This window comes from Jaculus jaculus, chromosome 7 (genome assembly GCF_020740685.1).
Source record: "Jaculus jaculus isolate mJacJac1 chromosome 7, mJacJac1.mat.Y.cur, whole genome shotgun sequence".
NCBI lineage: Eukaryota > Metazoa > Chordata > Mammalia > Rodentia > Dipodidae > Jaculus > Jaculus jaculus.
Window position 1 is genome coordinate 10613661 of NC_059108.1, and position 23560 is coordinate 10637220.

General features: G+C 43.4%; 1 protein-coding gene across 2 annotated transcripts in view; it reads right to left on the reverse strand.

Annotated features, from left to right (window-relative positions):
• Positions 1 to 23560, reverse strand: part of Flt1 (fms related receptor tyrosine kinase 1) — a 207716-nt gene that overhangs the window by 86435 nt on the left and 97721 nt on the right. Inside the window, exons 12-14 of one of the 2 annotated variants that reach the window (XM_045153903.1) lie at positions 15801 to 15909; positions 8298 to 8606; positions 3385 to 3531 (exon numbers count right to left, since the gene is read on the reverse strand). In XM_045153903.1, coding sequence (XP_045009838.1) covers positions 3385 to 3531; positions 8298 to 8606; positions 15801 to 15909 — 565 coding nt within the window. Of the gene's footprint in view, positions 1 to 3384; positions 3532 to 4623; positions 8121 to 8297; positions 8607 to 15800; positions 15910 to 23560 lie in introns of those variants that run through there. The other variant, XM_045153904.1, reaches the window with a different exon arrangement.

Consider the following 23560-nt stretch of genomic DNA (forward strand, 5'->3'; position numbering starts at 1 on the left):
TTGCATGCCTGCCCCACTTCTTCCCTCGTATTTTCGTTGGAATGAGGGCAAGTTACCATTTTGACAAGTCACAGTGATAACGGACCGGATCCTATTAATGATCCAATAGTCCCAAAATTCTCTGGGCATATTAAGTCCTTTTGGAACTTCCAGCTTGTAGAAGATGGATACACCCCAAGTCCTCAGGGACTCAAGCTTAGTGTGGCTTCGTTGGCTTAACAGGGAATGACGGGTGTGATGGAGCGCTGGACCAGTGTGTTCAGAGGTGACTCTGTGATGTCTTCTGAATATAATTGTGCACCCGACAGCCACAGATAACCAGCATGTTGCCCGCTGCTGCGTTCCTGCTCTCCATCAGACGCTGCCTAGGAACTTTTTTTTTTTCTGGATGCTGTGTATATTACCTGGTTGTTATCAAGAACACCTCTCTCCAGAGGACAGTTTTCATGAGCGAAGTTTTCAAGAGGAAAGAGGAGAGCGAGAACACTGGCTCAACACTGGAAAGCTTAATAAGGGTCAGCAGTATATCAGATTTATTTATTTTGTTATATCAGTTACTTGGAACATGAGATGACTTATTAAGTCTTGATGCCTTCTAGTGGATTCCAACAAGTCACTGGCCAATTTCTGTATAAATGAAGCGAGTTGGGAAGTAGCGTTCGTTACCAAGCCACGACGATGGGCCAGCTTAGGGTGTTAAGCCTCATCATGTCTCAGTGCAGTCTTAGCATTATCTCAGGTTTAGAAAGAAACAAGGGCTCTGTGAGGCCCAGAGACGCTTAGAGCTGAACCTCAAACCCTGATCTTCCCAGCGCATCATAACCCTTTTCCATCTATATCCTGGGCACTACATTTTTCTTTCCCTATATTGTTATTAATTTTATTTATTTTTTATGCATTTATTTATTTTTGAGGCAGGGTTTCTCTGTAGCCCAGGCTGATCTAGAGTTCACTATGTAGTCACAGACTAGCCTTGAACTCACAATGATCCTCCTACCTCTGCCTGCTGAATGCTGGGATTAAAGGTGTGTGCCATCATTCCTGGCATGATTGCGATTATTATTTCTTTAAAAAAATCCAGAATGGATCAAAAGGAACAATCTAGGTACCAGACACAGGCCAAGAGGGTAGCTTGAAAAGTATACCTTAGGAGCATGAAGGAAGCCATCACTACCTTATTTATTTTAAAAGCTGTATCTAACACAGCTAGCTTGGTTTCCCATTGGCCTAGCTTCTGCTCCTATAAACATAGCCCAGGTCCTGGCCTGCCCTGCACAGCCACAGCAGACGGGCTCCATCTTCATCTAGGTCGCTCTCCAGAGCAGCACTCTTGGGCGACAACAGAGATCCCTGTATGGCTTGATTCAAGGTCCATGGAAGATGACCTTCACTGTGCTGTGAAAATAGTTTACACCCCTCACAAATGTCGCTAACGAGGGCTGGAGAGATGGCTTAGCAGTTAAGGTGCTTGCCTGCAGATCCAAAGGACCCAGGTTTGATTCCTGAGGGCCCACAGAAAGCCAGAAAGATAAAGTAGCGCATGTGTCTGGAATTCATTTGCAGTGGCCAGAGGCCCTGGCGTGCCTACTCTCTCTCAGTAATCAACAAACAAATAAAATACTTAAAAAATACATGACCATTTAAATGCAAAGCAGTGGTATACCTGTATGGTGATCAGTAAATGGTTCCAGCTCCCTATGCAAGCAGCCAAATAAATTGTAGGTTAGAGATAGAACCTTGTGAACTTGGGATTATTTTCTTACTGTGTCGTTTTTTTTTTTTTTCAATCTAGTCTTATAAAGGCTTTCAAAAATGGTTTAACTTTGATGCTTTTTTGTTTGTTTGTTTTTAACAGGGTCTTATGTAGCCCAAAATGACCTCAAAGCCATGTAAGCTAAGGGTGACCTCAAACCCCTGTCTGCACCTCCCGAGTGTGGGCATTACAAGCACGAGCCATTGAATTTGGCTTTCAACTTTGATGCTTTAACCAAAATTCAAGCTATGACAAGTGAACTTGGGCCAGATTTACTTCCACAAACAGCTCAATTGCTTTCTATTAATATCTTATAAAATATATGTTGTGATAAAATAAGTTTGGGGGTACTGAATTAGCAGCACTTTACCAGGCTTCTTTCGTTTAAGACTTCTTTGGGTCTTTCCTATGCTAACAGGGACTCTGAAGACCTAAAAGCTGTCACATACATTGCTTACCAGCTACATATTTATTCGTGTCTCCACTTATCCTTGTGCCAAGCAACCTGTTTGGGTAGTATATTGTCTTAGGAGAATCACTTTATAGCTTTAGGTCAAGTTTCCTATTCTCTACATTGGATTAAAGATATTCCAGTTTTCAGACATCTCAGTTTTGACCATTGTGACTTAGGCCACGTTCAGATCGTACTGAGGGGAGCACATAATTTTGGGAAAGGCATGAGTCAATCATTGATGACAAGCACCGTAGAGGCTACACGGACACAAATATGAGGAATAAAATGTTTTAAGAGAAGGTGGAGTGAGTGATGGGACATGGAGAGGAGGTCTTGCATTTAGAGACAACTCATTTGATTTAGGTTGTTGAATACTGCAAATAAATGGTAATTGTATTTGTAATACTGGGCATTGAGCCCAGGGCCTTGCCTATGCCAGGCAAGGGGCAGTTTTATTTCATTTCTTACTATAAATATCATTGTTAACCAAAAATATAAATGAGTTCAATTTAATCTTACTTAAGTAGGCAGTAATAGTGTTTCTGTTTATTGTTTAAATCTAGCTGCTTTTATTCTTGAAAACAAAACAAAACAACAACCTATAACAACTAGTTAGAAAGTTAATTTTCTCCTTGCTCTCTCTCACTCTCTCTCTTTCTCTTCACTCATAGGTTGCCCTCAAACTCACTGCAATTTTTCTACCTCTGTCTTCCTAGTTCAAGGTGCGTGCCGCCACTCCAGGCCGGAAAGTTTCCTTTTGTAAATATATGAATGTATACAAAATAGCTGTCTTTTGCCAGGTCACTAAAGCGGGTACAGCTGGATTAAGAAGAATATAACCCTCCTTCGTGAACGTCACATGGGTTGGTGTTCAAACCTCCACACCACCTCAAACCAGGAAATCACCTCCTTGCTGCCCCAACTGGCGGGGGGAACGGAACCACCTTCTAGGTGGTCCTTGAACTTTCTTCATAAACCGCGTGAGCAGGCCTGTGAGGGTCTCCTATAAGGCTAGGAATCTGGGCTATAGCGGAATCAGCTGCAGTATGCCTTACTGGAAACTCGAGTTAGCGTGGTCTGCAAGAGGTTGCGGATGAAGAGGAGAGAGTGAGAGAAAGGTTGGAAGGAAAGAGGCAAGGAGGGATGACAGGTACGTGCAAGGCAGGAGCTCTCTTACCCGGCTCTGGGTGGATTTTGTGGTTGTTTTTGAACCAAGTGATCTGTGGCTCTGGGGCACCACCAGCTCTGCAGTCCAAGGTGGCAGAGCCACGGAGGGCCACCGTGTGGTCGCTGAGGTTCCGCAGCAGGTACGGCGTCTCCTGATCTAGTGGAGAAAGAAAGGGAGTTGAGATTAGTCGTCAGTTTTACTCCTTGACTGCGTATGCACATCAACGTTTTCACTGTACATCGAGAAATAGCAAAACTTGATGACCAGGAGTCGGGTGTATTTCATTCCCCGTTCCTTTCACAGTTAACCCACGGCTGCTTTCTCCTTCACACGATGCCACAAGGGATGGCAATGTGTTAGAATCCAGTGAAATCAAGGATGAGGCTAGGTTCCGTAATTTTAGATTTTAGTGCAGAGATTTTTATTTTATTTTATTTTTTTCATCTGGCTGACTCTTTGTTCCTTTCTTTTAGAAAGAAAAGCTTTTCGAAAGCCCAAAGATTTCGTGTATCTTAGGAGTTTATGCAAACCATGATTGTGAACAGAGATGTGGGGAATCGAAGTGTGGCGATGGCAATGGAGTTTCTCTCAGCACTGTGATTTTTTTTTTCTGGATCAAACCCAGGGACTGCCACGTGCGAGGCAACCACTTGACCACTAATCTACACTCCCAACCCAATTCCATGTGTATTTTTCTTGGCTGATGTTTTATTGATGTCTGTTGTGTTTCTGTTTCTCTACAACCTAAGTTGTAAGGCAACAGACCAAACAAGAAAAATTCTTAAAATTATAAAAGCTTTATTGGTGGTTCCCTTCCTCCATTCCCTTTCCAGATGCAAGCAACCAAAGGGTTAATTCAAGAGGCGAGGCACAGGTTTTGTAGGTTTTGCACTATATAATAGTACAAATATTGTATTTTATATTATTTTCTCTTAAAACATACAAATATGGTACAATACAATTTATTTTTTTAATAAAATGCCAACCAATATAGTACAACAAAATGAATTTCATACATTAAGATGCAATACATTACAATATTAAAATCCCACATAGGAACAGCAGTACCCCCAGTGAGCTCAGTGTGTCTGTTTCGAGAAGTGTTTCAGTCAGTCCTGCTGATATGTGTACACATTCTAGTGAGATTGGATCAGAAGCTCAAGCCCAAGGTCAAGGAACAAAAAAGGATTCCTAGTGTCTTTCTTTCCCTCCCCAATTCTCCCCCCACCCCCCGCCACCCCTCCCGGTTACAAATCCTGGAACATAAATCAAGACGTTTTGGAAGGACTTACACATTCTGTTACTGGCCTGAGCTTTCTCGGACCAGTTTTGATTTCCTCATTTCAGTGTATTAACACGGCCGAGCAGCTTAGAGTGGGTACAACACTATAAAAGACGGCCCATTGCAACGGCTTTGATTCCACATCCCCGTAGGGTTCTGCTGAGTGCCCGCACTTTGCTCTTTAAACGCCTGCAGGAATAACTCTCAGGGTTTGTTAACACCATTTAGAAATCCCAGGTTAAAAACTATATGTATCCTGTCAGTTGATAACTAACATGTTGAAGTAGTTTAGGATGGAAGGGTTACTATTGGTTAGGAGAAACAGATTTCTCAGTTAATTTTGGCTTCCAAGGCTAATCATTAGTCTTCTGGTTTTATATGGAAGGAAATATGAAGGTTAGAGTGTCGAAGGAAGTGCTGATTAATAAAACCTTCTTCAAACATTGGGTGCATGAATGATAACAATGCTCTCGTTTTCTCTTCTCTCTCTCTTTTTATCTCTCCCTTGCTATGGTCTTTCCCTTCCCTGTCTCTCTCTTGTGGGCAGAACCATGACCATATTTCTGTTTGCCTATTGTCAATCAGTCTTGTAAAAACCCCCACAATTTACCGTAATGGGTGCGTGCTTACTCATTATAATTCTGACAGTTTTACATAGTAGAGATCCCAAACATATCAATGACATATGACAAGGTAATAAAGAACAGTATCATATTACTACTCAGTCACTTTTACAGTGGCAAGCCAACTTTGGCATATGTCGTTTAAAATTCAGACCCAGCTTACCAAGTTAGACTCTTCATAGCTTCCTCCAGCACGTTTTACTATTTTCAGTGCTTTAGATATGACAAAATGGTCTACTGTTGCTCATGGCCTTGTAGAAAGGAAGGTTAAATACAAGACCCATAAAACTCAAATTTCTTAGCTACAATCTAGAACATCGTCAACACAAACAGGATTTGCATTTCCCTGACAGTTGTATTGGAAAATAATGCTTGTGTAGAAAAGAACATTTTATTTTAACAAAAATAAAAAACCAAAAAAGGGCCCATTTGTACTACACAAAGTTCATACAGGCAGGGGGAAAAAAAAAACTGCAGAAGAAACATGGAATTTTCTATTTAATACAAGTTTTGCATAAACATTCAGAATTAGGATTGATTTCTGAAATTAATGCTCTCCTAAGTGGAGTGTCTCATTTTGGGCTACTGTCGAAGGATCATTCAGCCTAGGAATCACATTTTATTTGTCAATTCCCACTTACACAGCGTCATCATCTATTTTAAGTAAGAAAGGTACACTGAGCCCGTACACAGCTGGTAGAAATAGACACCCGTCTTCCAAAGTTTAACACAGAGCAGGTGAGCCCTTCCTCCTGAGACAGTCAGAATTAACATTGTATTTCTGCTGGTGATCAGTAGCAGAAGACAGCTGCCCCAGACGGGTTACTTTCCTTTTCAGCATATGACCCTAGGTCACAGGCAGGTCCCATAAAGATGCAGTTTCTGTCCTCCACTTGGACAGGGATAAGGAACCAGCCTCATCCCCTACCCTTTGGCTAGTATCATCTCTAGATACCTTTTCCTTCTTTCATCCTTCATCCCTTAAAGTAATGAATAAAAAACAAATCCACACAATAGTTTCTTTTTTTTTCAAAAAAGAACTTTCTAGAAGGATTAATTACACAGTACACCATTAATTACTCTGTGGAAGTCTTAATCATCTCTTGGAATACTAACATCCTCCCCTTCCCTCCAAACCTCAACCTGGGGAAGGAACTGGCAGGCTCTGCATGTCCAGTTTTTCTTTCTGATTTTCCCTGAAAGGGATCCCTAAGTCATTCAACTGGATAGTTTAGCTTTCAAAAACAAAATTAAATTAAATAAAAAAATAATTTTTTAACAGAGTCTCTAAGTTCCTCATAGTGGCACCAAGGCATTGTTTCCTGAAGGAATATGCCCCCCTAATGAACAAAAGCCACCAGGCCAAGGAGCCATTGGTAAAATCTCAAGATACAATTGATTATTCTTTCCTTTGGGCTGACAACTTCCAGGTTAGTAATTGTTTTCAGAGCATTTGAGACTCCATAAAATGGGCATTTAGGGGAAATGCTATTGTTTACTCTTTCACACTTGACAAAAGCAATTCCCATGTGAAAGACAAGTTTAGCCTTGGGACAAGCGGCTGTTACCTAAAGGAGGAAACAGACTGGTGAGTTCCCAAGCTTGAAAAGTTGTCATACTGTCACCTTGTATTGAACTGCCCAGCCGGCTGCAGTGTTTCTTAGCCATGCTAGTTTGGTCATTATGGCTGTTGTTGGTTTTCCCCCTAAAGTTCACGCAAGTCACATTCAAGGATCAATCATCAGTGAAAACAGAACAATGCATATGAAATGGATCAAAATGTCAACTTCCCCTCAAATGCAAGCTTAAAGCAGCTTATGATTTCTTGAATTTTTTTTTCTTAAATAAATGGCACGCATCTTTAAATGCTTTCAATATTGCTCCTGTGATTTTGGTTTTAATATTGCTTACTCCCCATAAAAATCCTATTAGCATTTGGATATGGTGAAAGTGGACTTTGACATCGTGGGCAGATTTTCAATGGACATGTAGAAGACGTCATTAAAATCTCTGGTCTCAATGGCCTTTATTTTTGATTGTGCGTCACCTGTGAATGTCATCATTTTAACGTGACGGGGCTCTGTAAGAGAGTACACAGAGGGCAGGAGCATCCAGGCATGAAGCCTGGTACCGCTGACATGTGGTGAGGAGCCGGGCCTAACTGCTGCTTTCCCTGCTGGGGTCTAACTGTGTAATTACCCGAAACTCACTGAGAAGAGGGTGGATGGATTTGGGTGATCTCTGATAATTCACACTGGAATAAGGCTTTACTCTCTCTGAATTCCACCAAGATCTTGCACTCCTGGGACCCATTTTAGAAACTCCAGTTTAAAATCAATATGCTTCATGTAAAAAAAAATATTTTCAAATAAATAAGCATAATAACTTGCTATCCAGGTGCTATTTACAAATCAAGAACAGATGAGATAGTACAAAATAAAACCAGGTAGAAGTCCGACACAGATTCCCATTTCAACTGTACTCATTCTGAGACGGAAAATTAACTTATTCGTGTCCATCTTTGGCAGAAACCAGCGTTTGTTAAATTATTCAGTTTGTGCAGTTTCACGACTTAAAAATTAAAAAAAAAAAAAAAAAGAGGTTGGCATCAAAGTGGAAGGAAAGGATCAGTCCCATGTTGTTGTTTAATCGGGCAGAAGACAGAAGAACAAACACAGAGAAGGCAGGCAGGGATCCTCCAAATCCAAATGTGTGCCAAGTCGCCTTCGAGCGGAACCCCCCCCAGGGCCCAGCGTTGGCACTGGGGGTAGAAGGGAGGGGGGTTCACTATTACGCCTATCATCTCCGAACTCATTTTGGGAGGAACATCTCCTCTGAGCCTGAAAGTTAGCAACAGTGACAAATAAATGAAGATGGTATGAAACAACGGTTACTTTTTTTTTTTTTTTTTAAATGAGCCCTTTAATGTTTTACATTACTTTGTGTGGTACAATCATTCCTTGTGCTTTTAAATTTGGAGATCCGAGAGAAAACAGCCTTTTTGCTCCAGTGCTCACCTCTGATGAGAACTTCTGTCTTCTGAAGAATCTCTTCCCCTGTATACACGTTCCTGGCTCTGCAGGCATAGGTGCCCGAGTCGTCCAGAGATACATTCTTGATGACGAGGTTGAGAGTGACGGAGTACTCTTTGGTGACTGCCATTTTTTGCTTGCTGATGCTGTGCATCATGGAGCGGTTGTTAACGGTCCTCAGCAGAAGCCAGGTGATGTCTCTGTACAAGAACTTGTTCACAGTGCAGGATAGCCTCAGGTCCTCTCCTTCCGCGGGCATCTTCTCCAAGTTCACATGAAACCCATTCGGCACATCTAAAAAATAAGAAGAGAGTCATATCACAGAAAACAAAAAAAAAAAAAAACCCAACATCTCACTCTTTGAGGTAGGGTGTCACTCTAGTCCAGGTTGACCTGGAATTCACTATGTAGTCTCAGGGTGGCCTTGAACTCCTCGGGATCCTCCTACCTCTGCCTCCTGAGTGCTGGGATTAAAGGCGCGTGCCACCACGCCCCGCGTACACAGAGATCTTAACCATTATTCCTACACAAAGTCTCTCAGCATGGGCATTGGAAAGGACGTGTGTTTTATCTTGTTGTGTTAAGGAAACAGATCAGACAGAGCAGGGAAGAGTGGGTTCTTTTTTCTTATTGGCCCAGAACTGCTCTTCATGGTGAAATGCTTTTTCTAACTCGGTTCTCATTTCTTTATTGCGTACAGTGCTCCCCTTGCTGGTAAAATAGGGACAAATAGAAGGCAAAATAGTGACGTAACTTGACAGTAATTTGTGCCAAAGACACCATGTATAGGCAAACTTGTTCCAAGTAGTTCCTCACAAGTTGGCACGAGAAGGTTGGTTAACAGCCTATCAGTGCCATTTTAGTTCAACCCTTTGTAAGCTACAATAGCTGGCTTACACTGACTTCCACCCCGTAGTCCCTGAATAGCTTCCCAGCCCTTTGCTAGCTAACCCGGTGGGCCAGAGGCCAGCCAGGCTCCTCAGCTGGGCTCTTCTAATGGGGATGTTTGTACACAAGACACAAGAAAGAAAAAATTTCTTCTGAAAAAACGTAGACAAATCTGGTCCAGATTCCAAAGGTAGCAAATAATTTCAAAAGTCAAATTTAGGGGCTGGAGAGATGTCTTACTTGTTAAGGCACTTGCCTGTGAAGCTCAAGAACCTAGGTTCGATCCCCCAGTACCCACATAAGCCAGATGCCCAAGGTGGTACAGGTTGCTGAGTTTGCAGTGGCTAGAGGCCCTGGCGTGTCCATGCTCTGCCTCTCTCTTAAATAAATAAATTTTAAAAAGTGAAATTTAGGACAGGGAGTGTAACTCAACAGAGGACTGCATGCCTAGCATGCATGAGGTCCAGGCTGTGAACCCCAGCACCACAAGTAGAAAAAAAATCAGATTTACTCTCAAACAACAACAACAACAAAAAAAAAAAACAACAGTTTGAGAGTGCTGGAGAGGTGGCTTAGCAGTTAAGGTGCATGCCTGCAAAGCCTAAGGACCCAGGTTCAATTCTCTACATCCCACGTAAGCCAGATGCACATGGTGGCACATGCATCTGGAGTTCGTTTGCAGTGGCTAGAAGCCCTGGTATGCCTATTCTCTCTCTCTCTCCCTCTCCCTCTCTGTTTCTCAAATAAGTAAATAAATAAATAATACATCTTAAAAATAAAATAGTCAACTGATTTTTCTCCTTTAAAAAACAAAAACCAACCAACCAAACAAGCAAACAAAAAACCAGTTTAAGGAAGCCACTTTGTTCCTTTGAGTCTTCTGCTACCTTTCATGACAACCTGTGTTCTCTCTCCTCAGCCATCTGGCCAGCACAGTCAGCTAGGTTTGGGGCTAACTGTTCCTAACTGCCAGTCTGGACCATTTAACTGGAGGATTTTTAAAATCCTTGACTACTACTCCCTGGGCTGGCTTGATCTCAACACCCTCCCATTGCTAACAGTGATATATCTATATTTGAGCAAAGAATTTGGGCCAACATTTTACAAAGTGCTTTGAAGATGAAAAGTATTATGTTATGCTATTATTATTATTATTATTATTATTATCCTCTGCACACAAAGCTATAAAGAAACCTTTAAACCTGACGGGGACAATAGTCCAAAATTAGATATCATATCAACTCTTTCCTAAATCTTGTTTTGCTTGTTTTTCTGATTTTTCTGGCTTTGGCTTTATTATGAAGTGTCACGTCTGAAGAAATGCCAAAGTATTCATTTGAAACGGGGAAGCAGGGGGTAACAGTGGTTTATGAAGCCATTGGTGGCTGAGGAGAAAGGGCGTTAGTAGAGGTTTCCCTGCTTTAGAATGAAAATGGGAGAATGTGCTGGAAGATACGGCAGCCCTTGCTAGTCATTTATAACCTAACAATAAGTTGTCAGAGACAGCTGTTCTAGGGCTGGAGAGGTGGCTTAGTGGTTAAGGCACTTGCCTGCAAAACCTAAGGACCCGGGTTTGATTCCCTAGTACCCATGTAAGCCAGATGCACAAGGTGGCACATGTGCCTGGAGTTCACTTGCAGTGGCTGGAGGCCCTGGCGTGCCCATTTTCTCTCTCTATCTGCCTGTCCCCCCCACTCTTTCTCTCTTAAAAAATAATTTTTTTTTTAAAAAGAAAGGCGTAGCTGTTGTCATTCAGGAGGGAACTGGCAGGCTCTTCACAGCCCACAGCCCTTCCATAGCTGAGGCCTCATCTGGTGGTCAGGACCTGGGGAGCTCAGTCACACCATTGAGATCATGCAGAGAGTTGCTATTTACTTTAGTGATTTGAAACTTCCTGTGGAAATAGCTCACAGGTTTCCTGATGGAAGATTTTGTTTATCTTTGCCAAGCACCACCAGGAATCTCAAAATAAAATGCATTTAGTGACATCGGGAAGCCAGCGAGATAAGGCAGCCCCGTTCCTGTTTCACCCTCAGTAATTGCTCACACACCCATGGCCGTGCCAGTGCCAGCAAAGCAGCAAAAAATACACACCCAGGGGAGAAGACAGGACCAAGTCCATCTCGAGGTCTGCTTCTTGCGTGGAGACATAGTTATTAAAGTTAATGCGGCTGAAGCCATCAGACGGCCTCTTAGACATGTTCCCCAATGCAATCTCCTTTGGTGTTGTCTTTTGTTTTAGACGATAAGTGAAATATCCTCAACTGCTTAATGAACCCGGAGGGATTTTTCTCCTTAATTTATACTGATTTCTTTTTAGCCTGAGCCCAGAAACAGATCCAAGAAAGAACTGCTTAGCTCTCCAAGTGCAAACAAACCTCCCCGCACGTCGCTGCCTGTGGAGTACCCGGCAGACACCTTTGCAACCACATAACACGCGTCTATCTAATGTGCATCACACAGTAGAGGTGTCGGGGGGAAAAATCAACCATTGCTCAGAAGAGACGTTCAACCTTGTGACGGTGAAAGAGCAGCATGTGTGTTTGTGTGTGTGTGTGTGTGTGAAGGCGAACACGTGGGAAGGCGTTTTGGCTAGATTTGGGACGGATGTGATTAAGTTCACATAAAAATTGAAAAGGATGAGGGTGATCTCGCAGAGCAGATGGGAAGGTAGAGGAATGGAAATGACGCTCCCTGAGAACGTAGAATGGTTACTGGCCAGCTTTGCTAGTTTCAGGCAGATGTCAGGTACACATGAATGCTGGCATGGGGGCAAATTTGTCAGGGATGGAGATGGCGGCAGGTAGCCAGCTCTCATCACCCTGGGAGGAAAAGTGGCTATATTTTAAGCAAAGGCGACAGAAATAAAATGAGGACCAATACAGAGCCAAATCTCTAGCTTTAATGCATTAGAGGACAGCCACATTGTGTGTGTGTGTGTGTGTGTGTGTATGCATGCACACATGCATTCCTTCACATTGAACTCAGGTTGTTCACACATGTTAGGTAGGAGCTCAATCCATGAGCTACATGTCCAGTTCTTGACAGCTACTTTTAAAGCATAACTCTGGGTCAAGAGTAAACACCATGCACACATATTCTTCTTGCTCTTGTTCTTAATTCCCAGAAAAGACATGTGTTAAGATGCAAGATTCTTAGGAGCATTTAGTGTTTTCCGTGACTAAGAATAAAACGTGAAACAAAGATTTGCTATGAAAAGTATAATAACCAGCCATAAGTCAACAGTCCTTCACCAACCCGGATGTGGACGTCTCAGGGCTGGTAGGGAAGAATTATCGAGAGAACGCATATTGTAGGCAACAGGGTGTGGGCTTGTTTTCAGTTTTAAGATGAAAATTCCAGACTTTCTAGAAACCAAGTGTGAGCTTCCAGTAGGCATGCTTGTAGCAAGTGGGCGTGCCTTTCCCTCCCCTCGGCACAAATGCTTCCAGCGCAGTGCTCAAGGCCAGGTAAGGAAGGTCCCTCCCTGCCCTTGGCCTCTGGATGGCGGCGCTTTGGCTGCCCCCCTCCCTAGAACGTGAAGAGCTTGTGGGGTCAAAGGTGCGTGTCCACCCAGAGCCTGTGGCACTCTCATTTGGTGCTCGGGGTCCTTGGGGTCCCAGAGTTCCCAGCAAAGATGACCCCAAGTGTCCCTCCAGGCTGGCTCAGGCCGTTTCCTCTTCCGGAAGGCTGGCCTCCGGAGGTCACGCTGCTTGTCTAAAGTGCACAATGCCAAGTCAACGGGAGAAGTGGGGGGGGGGGGTAGACTCAGCAAATGGCCTGGGGGTGACGCGCGTGCAGGGATGTATGCATGGCCCCTTGCCCAGCGTGGAAACAGAGCGTGGGGCGAGTCAGCCCTGCCGCACTGCCAGGCGCACGTACAGCCCGTTCTGCCACTGAGAACAGCCCCAGCTCTCTCACTCTTTCCAGGCCTTTTGAGTCACCAGGAAGTTGTATTTGTCCACAGGAAGCGAAGTATATGCCATGGCATGGTGGCTTGCTTTGGGACTCAAGGAAGAGTCCTTCCCCACTGGCATGCTGCGCTGGCTCTGGGCAGGTCAGGACAAGACTGGCCTCTTCACTCTCCCAGTTCAAATCCCACCCCCACCCACATCCTATTGGCCCTTCGAGTTCTGTCTCCCTCTCAGAGCTTAGGCTTGATGTTCCCACACAATACCCGCTAACCACACATGGTTTTTTTTTTTTTTTTTTGGTTTTTCGAGGTAGGGTCTCACTCTAGCCCAGGCTGACCTGGAATTCACTATGGAGTCTCAGGGTGGCCTTGAACTCACAGCGATCCTCCTACCTCTGCCTCCCAAGTGCTGGGATTAAAGGCGTGCGCCACCACGCCTGGCTTTTTCCACACATGGTTTTTAGAGTCCTTTCTCGTGGCCTGTGTGACTGACGACCCGAATTTTTAGTCCATGTATTTTGTTTGAATTGACTAAAATTTGAAAACCGGAACAGGGCACTGTCTTGTAACTGTTGAATTTGGGGGGGGGGGGGTGTTGCTCAGTGGTGGATCACCTGCTCAGATGCATCAAGTCTTGGGTTCAATCATCAAGAACTCTCCAAAAACATTGCTTTGATAATATTACATATACTAGATTAAATAAAAATCCACTCTATCCACATATGGGCAGCAGAAATTTCCAAGTATGTATATGCTATGGAGTGATGGTGCTATGGAATAAATTCATCTGTCATCTGACCTCTGCAGACAAATTTTAATACAAGGATATGTGTAGTTTCATATTTCCTTGTCTGCTTGGCTTTAGAACTGCCTTCCTGGGCTGGAGAGATGGCTTAGCGGTTAAGCGCTTGCCTGTGAAGCCTAAGGACCCTGGTTTGAGGCTTGATTCCCCAGGACCCACCTAAGCTAGATGTACAAGGGGGCGCATGCATCTGGAGTTCATTTGCAGTGGCTGGAGGTCCTGGTGCGCCCATTCTCTCTCTCTGTCTGTCACTCTTAAATAAATAAATAAAAAGAACTGCCTTCCTAGTTGTATTTCTTCCAGAGCTCTGGGCAGAACTGAAATAGGCAGCGAGAGCTGTTAACCTGTTGTGAAATTGTTGAATGTTCAGACCAGAAAGAACTCATTCCATCTTCTTGTCCTAAAGCATGCTTGCACTGTCCGGGGATGCAGATATATTTAATTAGTGCAAATCATCTGGATTGATGTCAGAACTGCCTAAAACCCCTATGAGAATCCAGCCTAAGGAAAGGCCTTTCTTGCTTGGGCTGGAGGCAAAAGTGCTTTCCTAGTTGCTTCTGTAAGGTCAAAAGACTGGCATGCTGGTTAGAACGGCCCTCTTGGCCTCTTCATCTCTCCAGGGCATGGAGCTTCTCTGAGAAATGCAGGAGGAACGTCTGGCTCCTGTCCTCCGGGGTGTCCTTCGTGGGCCCAGCATCTCGGGGGCTTGGCTCACTTGCCACAGGCTCTTGTCATTTGACCACCCAGCCACCTCAGAGAAATCAGTCCTGTCTCTTTCTTTCTGGAGGCTTCTAGACAATGTCTGAAGGCTGCCCCATGCAGTGCAAAGTTTCCAGAGAGTTGGCAAACTGCCCCGGTTTCCTTAGAAATTGGGGGAGTGTGGAGCCAGGCAATTGTTTTCATCCTTTGAGCTACTTGTTTCCTTCCTGTACCCACGGAGGGACTCAGGGGGTGCCACTTGTGGACCTTGCAGGTTTGGAGATTTGCAGAGGCCATCACATTTGAGACGAAAAATTCTCAAATGCACAAAATAGCCCATTAATTACCATTACCAAACCTCAGGCTCAGACGTTTATAGGAGAGTGTCACGCCTCTAAAGTCTCAATTACTTAAACAATTTACTTTTAACTTTACAAACATTGCATCATCACAGGGATTATAACTGGTTGCCATGACTGTTATTGAACAATCATTTTGTGCCAGACCCCGTGGTAGGGGCTGAAGGGAGTTAAAGAGGCAGCATACTCAAGTCTCAGATTTAGACAGGCCGAGCAGTGTATGCCTTTAAGCCCAGCGCTAGGGAGGTAGAGAGAGTTCGAGGCTACCCTGAGACTATATAGTGAATTCCAGGTCAGCATATGCTAGAGTGAGAGCGAGACCCTACCTTGAAAAACAAAACAAAACCCCCAACTTACAAACCAACTGTCGAAGGAGACATACAAATAACTCTAAAAGAGAATTCTGAAACATTCACTTTTTAGAAAAACCAGTGGTGTGGTAGAATTCTACTTCTGAGAGCAAGGATGAAGGCACTCAAAGCTTGACTATTCTCTGGAATGTTCTTTCCCCCCCCCCTTTTTAAAACATCATTAAGTTTTAAGTGCACTATAATCAAACAGTTCAAGAGAGACAGGAATTTCTGGGTATGGTGGTGCACACCTTTAATCCCTGCACTTGGGAGGCAGAGGTAGGAGGATCACCATGAGTTCGAGGCCACCCTGAGACTACATAATTCTATTTGTCAGTGCTCATTTCCTCATGTACAAAAATACATAATGAATTCTGGATCAGCCTGGACTAGAATGAAACCCTATCTTGAAAAAAACAAACAGAGAGAGAGAGAGAGAGAGAGAGAGAGGTTATCCAAGCTGTCTTCGTGGCTCACCTGTGATGTAAAAGCTTATGTTTCTTTCCACCATCCCTATTTTGTTCAAAGCCTGGCAACTGTAGATTCCAGGAATTCTAGCGTCAGCCACAACCAAGGTACTAGCCATCTGCAAAAGAAAAGAGAAATACTACTTAGCAGTAGGACCAAAAAACAAACAAACAAAAAAGACTTGAATATCCCTAAGCAGCTCAAAAGGTTGAAACAGTTCAGCTATTCCATTCACTCAGCAAGGAGAACATTGTAGGGGTGGTGGCTCCCAGAAAGCGCTCCTGTAAGAGTGGAAAAATAACAGGAAAAAGCAGGTCCTCAGGAGACCGGAGCCTATGACATCCGACTTGTATGAGGACTTCAGGCTTATCTTGTGCTGCTGGCGTAACAATGACAGACCTGCAGCGAGGTGCGGGGCTGCACGTCCCTTCACCCCGTGATGTGGCCGGTCCACGTCAATGAGAGGAACAGGTGAGGCCCAGGCCTTCCCGTGTTTGGGTGTTTGGGTGACCTGGGGACACGGGTGCCAATTGGTATCAGGAGGCTTCTGTGCCTTTTGGTTCTGTGTGGTCACAGGAAATGGGCAAGGACAGAGAGTGAGAAGCTGATTTCTTGTGTGGCCCAGTGGATGTGGCACACAGTCCCCAGTGGTTGTGACGGAGATGGGAGGCTGGGAGACTATTAAGATCAGTGTGAGCGTGTGCTTGCAAATTCTATTTGTCAGTGCTCATTTCCTCATCTTCAAAAATGAAGATAGAGATTAGGAACTACTTAACATTATAGTTCTGTTATTTGACATTATTGTCCCTAAGCAAACAGTGGTCAAGTTGGTATGAATCTGAAAGTAGTCTTTAAACCGTAATGTCTACAAAATACTAAAAGAGAGCTTTAGACAGTTTAAAGACTTGAATTTGTGTCTTTGTAAAGAAAAACAAAAATGGGACAAACTGTTGAACATTCTTCAGTTTGACATTAATTAAATAAGTAAATTAATTAAATAAGTAATGTCTTTTCTGGATTAAAGAAAGAGGAAAAAGTTAGTGGCTCGGTCATTGAGAAAGGTCTTAACATTATCTGAACTGCTAACATTACCTAACTGCTATTTGTGGTCTCTCAAGAAATAAGAAAAAACCAGGCGTGGTGGCACACGCCTTTAATCCCAGCCCTTGGGAGGCAGAGGTAGGAGGATCGCCATGAGTTCGAGGCCGCCCTGAGACACCATAGTGAATTCCAGGCCAGCCTTGGCCAGAGCAAGACCCTACCTTGAAAAACAGGCAAACAAACAAACAAAAAAAGAAAGAAGGAAGATAAATTGGGCCAGGTGTGGTAGCACACTACTCGGGAGGCAGAGGACTACATAGTGATTTTCAAGTCTCAGGGTGGCCTTGAACTCATAGCAATCCACCTACTTCTGCCTCCCGAATGCTGGTCTCTTATTTCTTGAGACCGCAAATAAAGTGCCCGCCACATTTATTAGCAGCTCAGATAATGTTAAGATGCTTCTCAATGACCAAACCACTATTTTTTTCCCTTTTTTAAATCCAGCAAAGACATTACTTATTTAATTAATTTACTTAATTAATGTCAAACTTAAGAATTCCAGGTCAGCCTGGAATTGAACGAAACCCTACCTTAAAAAAAAAAAAAAGACTGGAGAGATGGCTTATCTGTTAAGGTGCTTGCCTGCAAAGCCAAAGGACCCAGGTTCAATTCCCTAGGACCCACGTAAGCCAGATGCACAAGGTGGCGCATGCGTCTGGAGTTTGTTTGCAGTGGCTAGAGGCCCTGGGGTGCCCATTCTCTTTCTCTCTCTCAAATAAATAAAATTAAAATTTTTTAAAAGAAGAAATTGGGATGGAGAGATATGGCCTAGCAGTTAAATTGCTTGCCTGCAAAGCCAAAGGACCCAGGTTCAGTTCCCCAAGTACCCTCATAAAGTCAGATGCACAGGGTGGCGCATGCATACCCATTCTCTCTCAATCTGCTTCTCTCACAAATAAATAAAATGTTAAAAAGAAAGAAAGAAGATAAATTAAGGCATTTCTGTCCTTAATCTACAGGTCTACACGCATGCTCCATGTTTCTAGCCAGCAAATTCCTTGTTCCAAATTCTTTTTGAATGGTTTCTCTTGCTTGCTGGAAGTGTCTACTTAATCCCATGGTAGTGTGGACTGAACTGGTAGCTGGTGGCAGCAGTAAGGACATAGAGGTCACCAAGCAAGACCCCTGATGTTGTCTCAGGCATCTGGTGCCCAAGTGCTTCAAAGCACTTTGCGGCAGGATCAGTAACAAGGGGCTCAAGTGAAGGCTTCTCCAGCCAGCGTGTCAGTCCAGGCACGATTTTCTTATGAAGTTAGTTCTCAAGTGTGTATTCTAAAAGGCCCACAGAGACTTAGTTTGATTCTCAGATTTACTGCTGCTCAGTAAACAAGAAGAAACACCATTTCTATTGGCTTGAGAATATGTGAAATTCTGCAGAGCCACTCTCGGCCTCTGTGAGTCACGTAAGAGCTTAGGGTAAAATGATTTGATCCTGGTGAGCCCAGAGCCACTGGGAACTGAGTTTCGCAGCAAAGGGGAAATCAGGCCACATGCAAACACCTTGCTTAAGACCCGCTCGGGTCTTAAAAGCTTAAACTAAGCCGGGCGTGGTGGCGCACGCCTTTAATCCCAGTACTCGGGAGGCAGAGGTTGGGGGATCACCGTGAGTTCGAGGCCACTCTGAGACTCCATAGTGAATTCTAGGTCAGCCTGAACTAAAAGTGAGACCCTACCTCAAAAAAGCAAAAAAAGGGCTGGAGAGATGGCTTAGCGGTTAAGCGCTTGCCTGTGAAGCCTAAGGACCCCGGTTCAAGGCTCGGTTCCCCAGGTCCCACGTTAGCCAGATGCACAAGGGGGTGTACGCGTCTGGAGTTCGTTTGCAGAGGCTGGAAGCCCTGGCGCGCCCATTCTATCTCTCTCCCTCTATCTGTCTTTCTCCCTGTGTCTGTTGCTCTCAAATAAATAAATAAAAAATGAACAAAAAAAAAAGCTTAAACTAAAGTTGGATGTCATAATTTTTGTATAATCATGGAATAAATAGAGGTGCCCAGATATGATACGAATCTACATCCTATGATGGACAATGGAGATAGAAATATATTCAGATATTTCTTTTTTGCCTGATACCTTCCAAACCAAGAACCTTATTCATAATCAGGTTTACCTCACAAAGTTTCTGTTAGAGTAGTAGAAGAAATTATGGTTATAGGAATGTATGTTATTTCTTTTGGGGGGAGGTACCTTTATATAGCCCTAGGTATGTACTAGATAGGGATTTTAAAAAATAGTTTATTTACTTGAAAGAGAAAAAGGCAGATACACATGGAGAGAGAGAGAGAGAAAGCGAGAGAATGGGCATGCCAAGGCCTCCAGCCACTGCAAATGAACTCCAGATACATGTACCACCTTGTCCATCTGGCTTATGTGGGCACTGGGGAATCAAACCTGGGTCCTTTGGCTTTGCAGGCAAGTGCCTTAACTGCTAAGCCATCTCTCCAGCCTGAGATAACATGTTAGGGGCTTTATATGCATTATCTCAATTAATACTCTCCATAGGGCATTCTCCTATGTTATAAACAAGGCAACTAAGGCAGTAGAGGTGAGGTGATCAACCCATAGATGCCAGGGTCCCTGGACAGGCCTGAACAGAGCTTCTCCCTGTGCACACGTCCAGAGCCTGTGCTCTCCATCACTATGATGAACTGCTTTTTTCCAGCAAATAACAAAGATCTATTGTTAGTGGTTCTGCTGTCCACTCTTAATATTTTATTTATTTATTTGAGAGCAACAGACACAGAGAGAAAGACAGATAGAGGGAGAGAGAGAGAATGGGTATGCCAGGGCTTCCAGCCTCTGCAAACAAACTCCAGATGCGTGCGCCCCCTTGTGCATCTGGCTAACGTGGGACCTGGGGAACCGAGCCTCGAACCGGGGGTCCTTAGGCTTCACAGGCGAGCGCTTAACCGCTAAGCCATCTCTCCAGGCCTGCTGTCCACTCTTTACATTGACTTTCCCTCAAGAAATGCCCCTGAGTCAGTAGCAATGGATAACACACTCTACTATGTACACAAATGCCACTTTTCTTCTTAGTTCCTTGTGGGACTTTTCGTCTTGTTGTGATGCTTTTCTTCCCCCTTCCTGGTGCTGAGGACACTTGGGACCTTGCTCCTGCTGGGCGCTCTTCCACTGAGCTAGCCCCAACCCCTGCTTTCCTTCTCTGACAGAACTTTTCATAAGCTGCTGGTTTTCAAATAATATAGTTTAAAAACACGACCCGTGAGTGAGAAGGTTAGGATTAAAGAAAAAAATTTACAGTAAGGTGAAATCAATCTTATGATCAGTTTATTAAGATTTCTTGAGAACATATTAAAAATTTCACAGTTTATTTTATTTACTTACTTATTTACTTGAGCGAGAGAGAATGGGCACATCAGGGCCTCTGCAAATGAACTCCAGATGCATATGCCACCACATGCACCTGGCTTACATGGGTACTAGGGAATTGAGCCTAGATCATTAGCCTTTGCAGGCAGGCACCTTAACCTCTAACCATCTCTCCAGCTCCAAGAACGTAATTCAAGTTACAAGTTTAAACACCTTTCCATAAAAACTAAAGATATTTGACAAGTGTAAAACATGTACGGTCAGGCATGAGCTGTAGGCTAGTGTCCCCTGGGCAGATTGGAGGACACTTCCTCATGGATAGTTCGTATGAATGCACAAGGGACCTATGTTAGGAGAACAAAATGGCTCCCTTATGCTCATAACCAAAGACTACTGTTTCAAAGGGAAAAAATTAAAACAGTCTAACAGTTGGAGCACCAAATTATCCCCTTAATACTTTGAAAGAGAATGTGCCAAGGCTTTGAGTTGTAACAGATGTTTGAAATTACAATCATTTATTTTACAGGGCACACCAAAAAGCCTGTCTCAAGGCTGTCTGTTTGTATCAGTTCTATAATTAGTTTTCATTCTCCAAGTGGAAAACAATGAACGAGGACTGAGGAAAAGAAAAAGCAGACGTGCCAAAATATTGGTAGGATATCCAGGTTTGAATCTGGCAGAAGAGAAGGGGTTAGCTAAATTCTTTCCCACTTTCTTTTTGTAAAAAAAAAAAAAAAAAAAAAAAAAACCAAAAAATCATTTATTTATTTATTTGACAGAGAAAAAGAGGCAAACAGGTATATACTTACATACATACATACGTGTGTGTGTGTGTGTGTGTACATATATATATATATATAGAGAGAGAGATAGATAGATATATAGAGAGATAGATAGATAGATAGATAGATAGATAGATAGATAGATTGAGAGAGAGAGAGAGAATGGGCAATCCAGGGACTTCAGCCACTGCAATCCAACTCTAGATGCATGTGCCACCATGTGCATCTAGTTTATGTGGGTCCTGGGGAATTGAACCTGGGTCCTTTGACTTTGTAGGCAAGTGCCTTAACCGCTAAGCCATCCCATCAACTCACATTTTCTTAAAACTCACAGTGCTGGGTTATAGAGGAAGAGCATGGCAACTCAACTTTTTTTTTTTTTTTTTAACATCCCATTCTATTGGCAGACGAGTTTGGATAAGCAGTCCTTGGTGAGGGTCTAGTCCACTATCATTCTGTACTCCTGAGAGCCCCATTTGTTCCTCTCATCCCCTGAGCTCTTGCCTATGACCCAGGAACACTCATGCAGACTATCACCCAGTACTGTACGCTTGCATTTCTTGTGTCCCTTCCTTCCTTCCTTCCTTCCCCTTTGCTAAACATTAGTAACTCACTTCTCCAATGTTGTTTGAACCTCATGAGACAGAATGAATGGAGTGATGTGTCATTCAGCCTGATTTCCAGAACGAGGTAGTTTTTTTTTTTTCTTCCCCTCAATCTATTTATGGAAAGGTGATTTTAATCTCGGGATGTTTCTAATATAGCTGGCTTTTAAGTGTTTTAGGGAGAATTAAAAGTAGATGGCATAAAGGTCATGGAAGAGGCTAAAATTAACGTAAGGTGGCACATTAGAGTCGACTGATGGGAAAACAGAACAGACTTTGAAAATGTGGCTGGGGTGTGGGGGTGCTGTATGGGAACTAAGCCACGAGCTATGTATGATTCTAGATCTGTGCCATTGCTTCTGCAGCGGCTGGTCTCCTGGAGTTTACACAGTCCCCCTGTGCCCTCAAATGATATCGGGAAATGTTGTTACAGCAATAAAATCCTCACCTTCTCTGGTCTTGCAGAATTAATGCTGTAATAATGTGAGGCTTAAAAAAAATTTTTTTTTTTTCTAACAGAGTTCCTTCAACTTCCGATTTCATACCACAAACCCAAACTCTGGCAGCTCCTTCACACATGATGAGCATTCTGCATTTGTTCTTAGTGACTCCCGCTGATGACTCACATCTTGCAAATCTAGGCCAAAGCCTGACAATAAGGAAATTGAATTTGATTTCCCTCTCTACCCTCCATTGTGTTAAACAACAACAACAAACAGAAGTCTCAGGACCTCCACAGGGACCCCAGTGTTGAGTGCGGCCCTCCCCATCCCCGCATTGTGGCCTAAGGGCCCGTGTCTGGGACTCATTGTGGCCTTTAGTGCACTTCTAAAAATGTATAAGAGAAGAGAATGGGGGGGGGGGGGCGCTGGGGATATGGCCCAGCAAAGAAAAGTGCTTGCTTGCAAAGCCACCCAAATAAAGCATGACCCAAAAAGTGGCCGGCATTCTGTTTGCAGCGGCAAGAGACCCTAGAAAGTGTGTGTATGTGTGCATGTGAGTTGAAAAACGCTGTCTTTCATAGGATGATATGCAGTAGTTATTTTCAAATTACACACAATACCCTCTCTGTTAAAATATATTTTATTTATTTATTTATTTGAGAGAAAGACGAGAGAGAGAGAGAGAAGGCGTTTTAAAAAGAGAGTTTTAATTGTAAAGAGCATTGCGTGTGGGTTGGAAAGATGGCTTAGTGGTTAAGATGTTTGCCTGCAAAGCCAAAGGAACCTGGTTCGACTCTCCAGGACACAAGTAAGCCAGATGCACAAGGGGATGCATGTGTCTAGAGTTGGTTTGCAGTGGCTGGTTGCTCTGGAGCACCTTCTCTGTCTCTCCCGTCTTTCTCTCAAATAAATAAAAAAAAAATAGTTTAACAGAGAGAGTATTGTGTGTAATTTGAAAATAACTACTGCATATCATCCTATGAAAGACAGCTTTTTTCAACTCAGAAACATATCCATTAGTCAATGCTAAAGTAATACATTCTCCTAAACTCAGAATAGAAAGCCAGTAATTTAATTCAAGTATATTTTTATTACCAGTTGTCTACAGGATTTGTACCTATGAATAGTTCTACAAGTATTATAATGCAAACAGCTGCTTACCCAATAGTTTTCATTATCTAGGATGGTAAGAGTTTGGGAAATTGCATTAGGGTAAATATGTCATTTCTTTGGTTGAAGAAGACTTTCTCGTGATGTCATTTTATCTTTACAACAGGAGGCGAGGAAGGAAAAATAGCATTAGCTCCACTTCCTTGGAGGAGAAAACTCCGTTGTAAGATGTAAGTAGATCTGCGTGTGGCTGTGTGGACGGAAAAGGAGAGGGCTGGCTGGCTTTGGGGTTCCCAGTGCCTGCCAGAGTCATCTGCCTCTGCAATCGTTTGCTCAACTACAAAACTGTATGATAGTACATTGGCTTCAAGCCCACATGAGAAAGCTGGGGAAGGTTTTAGATC